Source organism: Sinocyclocheilus rhinocerous, unplaced genomic scaffold (assembly GCF_001515625.1).
Source record: "Sinocyclocheilus rhinocerous isolate Xijiao unplaced genomic scaffold, SAMN03320098_v1.1 scaffold36, whole genome shotgun sequence".
In the NCBI taxonomy this organism is placed as follows: Eukaryota; Metazoa; Chordata; class Actinopteri; order Cypriniformes; family Cyprinidae; genus Sinocyclocheilus; species Sinocyclocheilus rhinocerous.
This window is the reverse complement of record NW_015664459.1, coordinates 1071597-1077475: the sequence shown is the minus strand read 5'-3', so window position 1 is coordinate 1077475 and position 5879 is coordinate 1071597. Positions and strand designations below refer to the sequence as shown.

The 5879-nt window shown below is 35.9% G+C and overlaps 1 protein-coding gene across 1 annotated transcript in view; it reads right to left on the bottom strand.

The window, feature by feature from the left end:
* Positions 1–939: 939 nt before the first annotated feature.
* Positions 940–5879, bottom strand: part of ank2b (ankyrin 2b, neuronal) — a 75946-nt gene continuing 71006 nt past the window's right edge. The window contains exons 46-48 of the mRNA XM_016540838.1: positions 3767–3955; positions 3461–3552; positions 940–2137 (exon numbers count right to left, since the gene is read on the bottom strand). Coding sequence (XP_016396324.1) covers positions 1915–2137; positions 3461–3552; positions 3767–3955 — 504 coding nt within the window. The 3' untranslated portion in view covers positions 940–1914. The remainder of the gene's footprint in view (positions 2138–3460; positions 3553–3766; positions 3956–5879) is intronic.

Here is a 5879-nt window from a genome sequence, read left to right as displayed (position 1 = left end):
CAGAATCCATCCTGCTGTAACGAGCTCAAGAATTTAAAGCGGCAGACGCATGTGCGCTTTAGAATAAACAGACGATATTGTTCGCTGGTGTGGACGCTAATATCATTATCTTTATAGTTATCGTTCTTGGTGTGAACGGGGCTTTGGCCTGGATGGGATTAAATAATCCAAACCATTTGTGAATCCTCAATTACACTCTTGAAAGTGTGCATGCTATTGTTCATTACAAAGTAAACTAATCGTACGTACCTTATGAATATGGACATTCTTGGTCATGACATTATCTAAACAAACCTGATGCTTTTCAACAGTATTGAAGGAGGACACTTGGCTGCTTTTCCTTTAGGATTTGCTCCAATTCATATATACAAAAGCACATTATTTTCATTTTTGACTGTAAAGACAATTTATATTTGTCTACAAAATGCAGGCTTTAATTCATTTTAGCATGTCTTTGTTTCAAACTTATGAGAAACATAACTTCAGTAAAGTACAGTATAACCAAACTTTTAAATAGTAGTGTATGTTCTCAAAACATTACAAAATGAAAGTTAAATTGTTCAAAGAAATTGAATCAAAGCTCAATTAAGGCAATATTTGCCTGTCTCCTATGAAGTGTTCTTAAACACTTCTTAAATTTCTTAAATTCAGCATATTTTTCCTAATAGAAGATAAGGTAACAGTGAGATTTGTTTCATTTTTTATTATTATTGTTATTATTTTACATCATTGCAACAGCAGAGGAAAAAAAATAAACAAAACAGGCAAAATTTTCATCACTTTCCCTCCCTGTTCTGAGTTCTACTGTAAGCGCCTACAGGAGCATCACAAATAAGGAAGATACAAGTCAAGCCCACAAGCACAGTTTTGGAGGGGGACTCAAATTATCATTGAATTCAGTCATACTTAAACAAAAAAACAAAAAAATGGGACTGCACAAAACAGAAAATGGGATTTATTTAACTCGTTCAAAAAGAAAAAGAAAATGTTTTCAATAAACAAACATAATTGCATTGTCACAGAGGAGATCTGAGAACACACACATAGGTTAAACAGTGAAAACAAATAGGTCAATGACACAAAATAACTGGATGTGTAGATAATGACAGCATTCTTTCACTTAAAACTGATAAATTCTCACGTAAACTGTGTAAAAACCATTCAGAAGCATTCTGGGATTAAGAAAGACTACTGCATGATATTTATTTGTTGCTTTTAAATCTCAGTCATAGCCAGTATAAATACATAGCCAGTTATATCAGATGGCTGATTGCTTGCACTTGATTAACTGTGGTTACAAACTCACATGCCCCAAAGATATTTTGATGATATTTCATCAGGTCTGTTGTGAGATTTTGAGCAAGTAATCTGACATGTTTTTAATTACAGCAGTCCATTGATGCAGTTGTACAGCAGTTACAGGAGACAAAGGAGTATATGACAGTGTTTTTAAACATTTTCAATCAAAGGCCATTATTTACAAATGTCTTCACACCTTTAGTGGCCAGACAATGAGCTCAGCATCCAAACTGACCCATATTCATTTTTTTTATTATTATGTTTATTTCTGCTTCTACAGTACCACAGCAACCAAAATGACACGCACACACATACAAAACATCTATGTTTCATACAAATCACTCAGCAATTCAGGTAACACTATCTTTGGTCACACACACAAAAAAGGATCAGGAGGCAGGAACAAAACAAAAAAGACTTTCAGCCATAATGCAGTTAAAATGTTTCCATTATTTGCCATGAATGAAAAGATCAAGCAATAAATAATATAAGGGGATCTGGTAAGCAAGTGAATAATTATTTTGTGCTATTAGAAAGGGCTACAGACATAAATATGCAGAAATTTGTATTAAATGCCTGCCACAACCAAACACACATACAGCAGGAGGTGATGCCTTATTGTTTGTCCTGCTCTCCTGTGTCTGAATCTTGTCCTACATCAGGCTCTTCGGTCACCTCTGGGGTACAGTAGCGTTGAAGCAGCTGATGCAGATGCTGCTGTAGGTCATCGGGTCGCAGGGAATCCGGGGTGTCCTCCAGTCGTTCCAGGTGGGTTTGTTTGGCTTGGCCATCCTTCACTACTGTGCTTTTATGAGTGCGCGACTTATGCATCCGGGTCCTAAAAAATCAACATGGCAGAGTCACAACTGGTGTGAAAAGATGTGAACATCTTTGAAATTGAATTATTAGTTTATTATATTGCCATTGAATATTGCCATTCCTTTGAATAACAGTTTAGTTACACTCTCCAGACATTAAAGATATATAACTGCAAATGACACATCACTTAGCCTTATTGACCAGTCTTACTTTAGCAGCTGTTTGCCTTTAATTTATCTTTAATTAATTTATACATGAATTCAGGTCAAAATAGAGGCTATAGACTGCATTTTTTGCAGGTTGCGAAAAAAACTAAACAAAACCAAAAAAACTGCTGCTGAATAGCATTGTAATACTGGCCTACCAGCCTGAATTAACCAACAAATATGTGCTGGTGTAAACTGGTGCAGTAAAAAACAAAAAAAAACATTGAATGCATTCATAAAAACTGTCTCCAAATCTGATGTTCTAGAAAACTTATCAGCATGCAAAAAGTAATGGCTCAAGTGAGTATGAGAATATGTCAGTAAAATAACACACTGTAGCTTAGAAGGATACAAAGCAGGTTGGTTTTTATCACAAACATGCCTCTGCAATGACATTTTTATCTGCATAACCTCTCATATTTCAAACACCAAACTTTCTGATTTAGCATCGTACCCTTTTTTAAATTATCAATAAACTGTGAAAACAGTCTGTCATGTTAAAGGGGTCCTATTATGCTTTTTTACATTTCAACTTCCTTTTTAGTGTGTAATGTTGCTGTTTGTGCATGAAAAAGATCTGCAAAGCACAAAGTCCACTCCAAAGGAAATGATTCACTATCAATAAGTGCTGTTTCTAAACTTCCTCAAATGCCTCGATTGTAGTCCTGAGATTTTTTTCTTCTTCCTGGAATGTACACATCACAATACCCTGAATTAAAAAAATTCCCGCCCAAGGCAAAAAAAAAGGGGGGGCTTGGTTGAATTGCGTTAGTAGTGTGCTGTCATCATGTCCAAGAGACACTATGTCACAGATCTAATAGACTGATACACATGCAGCTGTTTACATTCACATGTTTTGTAACATAAGCTTTCAAGAACAGCATGTTTTTGCTTCCAGGCAAAAGGGGACGTTTATAGTATGGTATAATAAATGATCTGTGGGACATTTTGAGCTGAAACTTCAGAGACACTCTGAATCTGGGGACATCATTCTTGTAAAAAGAGGCATAATTGGACATCTTTAAAAATGTATTTTGTTGTAACACTTGGTGGATTAGGTATTAGTAACTGCTCTTTTATTATCACACCATTCTCCTAAACAGCTACATGTTAAACGGACGTGCCAATGTCCAGACCTTCTGACCACTGATCCATCCTCTTTGACCATCTCTTTCTCAACTAAATGAGGCAGGTGCACTTTTCCAAAGCTTCCTACATAGCTCAAAGCCTAGACATACAGTACGAGAGAGAAATTACTGAGCCGAGAAGAGAATGCAAACAAGACATTTAGTACCTCTTGAACAGTGAGCTAGTGTTGAAAATAAAGCTATATGGCATACATAATATTTACTATAGTATTTACTATGACCAATAAAGTATTTGGATAGCATCCATAAAATGTTTAAATGTCACTGCATTAGACAAGAAGCAAATATCTAGACCTTTTCAAAGTCGTCTTTGGCTGATGGGAGATCCGATGAGAGTGAAGGGTCTCCAATTAGTTTTTCCATTCGTTCACCTTGCACAACCATAGTTTTGATGACTTTGCTGACCTTCCGACCTTGGACAGGCTCTTCCTCGAACTCAGAAGATGTCGCCCCAATGTAAGATAAAGGTTCAGAGAACGTTACCTGAAATGCATAGATAAGAGATGCTTTTAACCAGGTTTTTAACCAGGGTTTTCTTTCTTCTGCTGAACACAAATGAAAGAATTTTGATAACCAAACAGTTTTAGTTCACATTGACTTCCATTGCATTTTTGTACATACAATGAAAGTGAATAAGATCTAAAACTGTTTAGTGACCAACACTCTTCAAAATATATATTTTTTGTGTTCCACAGAAATACAGAAAGTCATACAGGTTTGGAACGACATGAGGGTGAGTAAATGCTGACAATTTGAATTTGTATGTGGACTATCCCTTTAAGAAGGTCTATAATGTAAATGCAATATGGCTTAATACAATATGGAATATGAATTCAATATTCAGATCTGTATAGTTGCTGCAACACAGAGACACACATGTTGAGCACACATTCCTTACTCACTCAAATTGCTGGCAAGTTTGTAGTTAAATTGTTCGTACAGAAATTTAAATTGCAAAGAAAGTGTGTATAATGAGTGGTTCCCTACATTATGACAGAAAAATGTCATGTGATTACTGAACCGCTGCACTGCAGCAGCTCTAAATGAGCACTGATGAGTCATTAAATGAGCCATTAAATGAAAGTTAAAATATGACAGAACAACGAAAAGAACAGTGAAAATAACAGAATCACATACAACATATTTGAACTGGCAAAATTAAGCATGGAAATTACTAAAGGAATTGTCAATTCACTAAACAAATATGATTGATATTCATGTTGGAGGGTTTCACACCTCCAAGGGCTTAGTTTTGGTTTGAACATTGGGGGGGGGGACAGTGTGAACTGTTTTAGTAGAGTCCCGGGTCATGCTCACTCATAAGGTTTATTTATTTGTTTGTTTGCTTATTTGCAAAGTTGGTGCAATAAAGTAACATCATAGTTAACAATTACTTGTTTACACACACACACACACACACACACACACATACATATATCTGTGTGTGTGTGTGTTTTATATTATTTAGGCACTTATAAACTATAGTTTGACAGAATGTTCTAATTCAACATGCCAATCTAACTTAACATTTTCTCATATTGATATTATTTCTTACTCCTTAACAGTTCATCAGGCTCTTAATGATTTAATCTGACATCTTTTAGAATATCTGAAGGCCATGTACCATAGATCTTAACTGTAGCATTTGTTATAATAAGACTAGCCTATTAATCATGCAGGCCAATAATTACTTTTTTTTTAAAATTAATCAATGTAGCATTTGTTATGAAGAAACAACCACCTGCACATTTAGAACCAATATTCTCTAAATAATTCAAATAGATCACATATTTGACCATCAGCTTCGCGATAGGAATGGCTCGCGCAAATCTCATCACAATTCTCGAGCGCGCCAGTGATCCTCGCTTCAGTCATATTGTGCTGAGAACTGCTCAGTTGTAAGTTAAAGTTAGTGATTATAAAAGCGCTGAAGGCGCGATTCAAATAATTAATTAATAGCCTGATTCTAGGTTTCCATTAACCATGGTATAAATATTGGTGGTGGAGGTTGTACTTGCAAGTTTTGGTTATTGGGGGGGGTTACATCCAGTGTTCGAACTATACCGTGGACTTTGGGGGAGCCCACTTGTTTTTTGTTGTTTTTTATAACGGGGGGGTTCGTGCGCTTCCTCAAAAGAGGGCTTATAATGACTTACAAAGATACATAACAGCTACAAGTGTTTGCACTACTTGCTTTATGCAAGCACTATATCGGATCAATCACTATACAGGATTTACCCTATTATACTTTATCGACACGAATTGATAGGTGAAACAACAAACAGCCACCCACAAATAGTCTAGAAACAAAGCATCAGGCTGTCTTTGAGTTCACATGAAAACTTTAAAGTTACTCGTCGTCAGGCTACAGAAGAACACCATAATTCCTCCGTTCAATTAGGCCCAA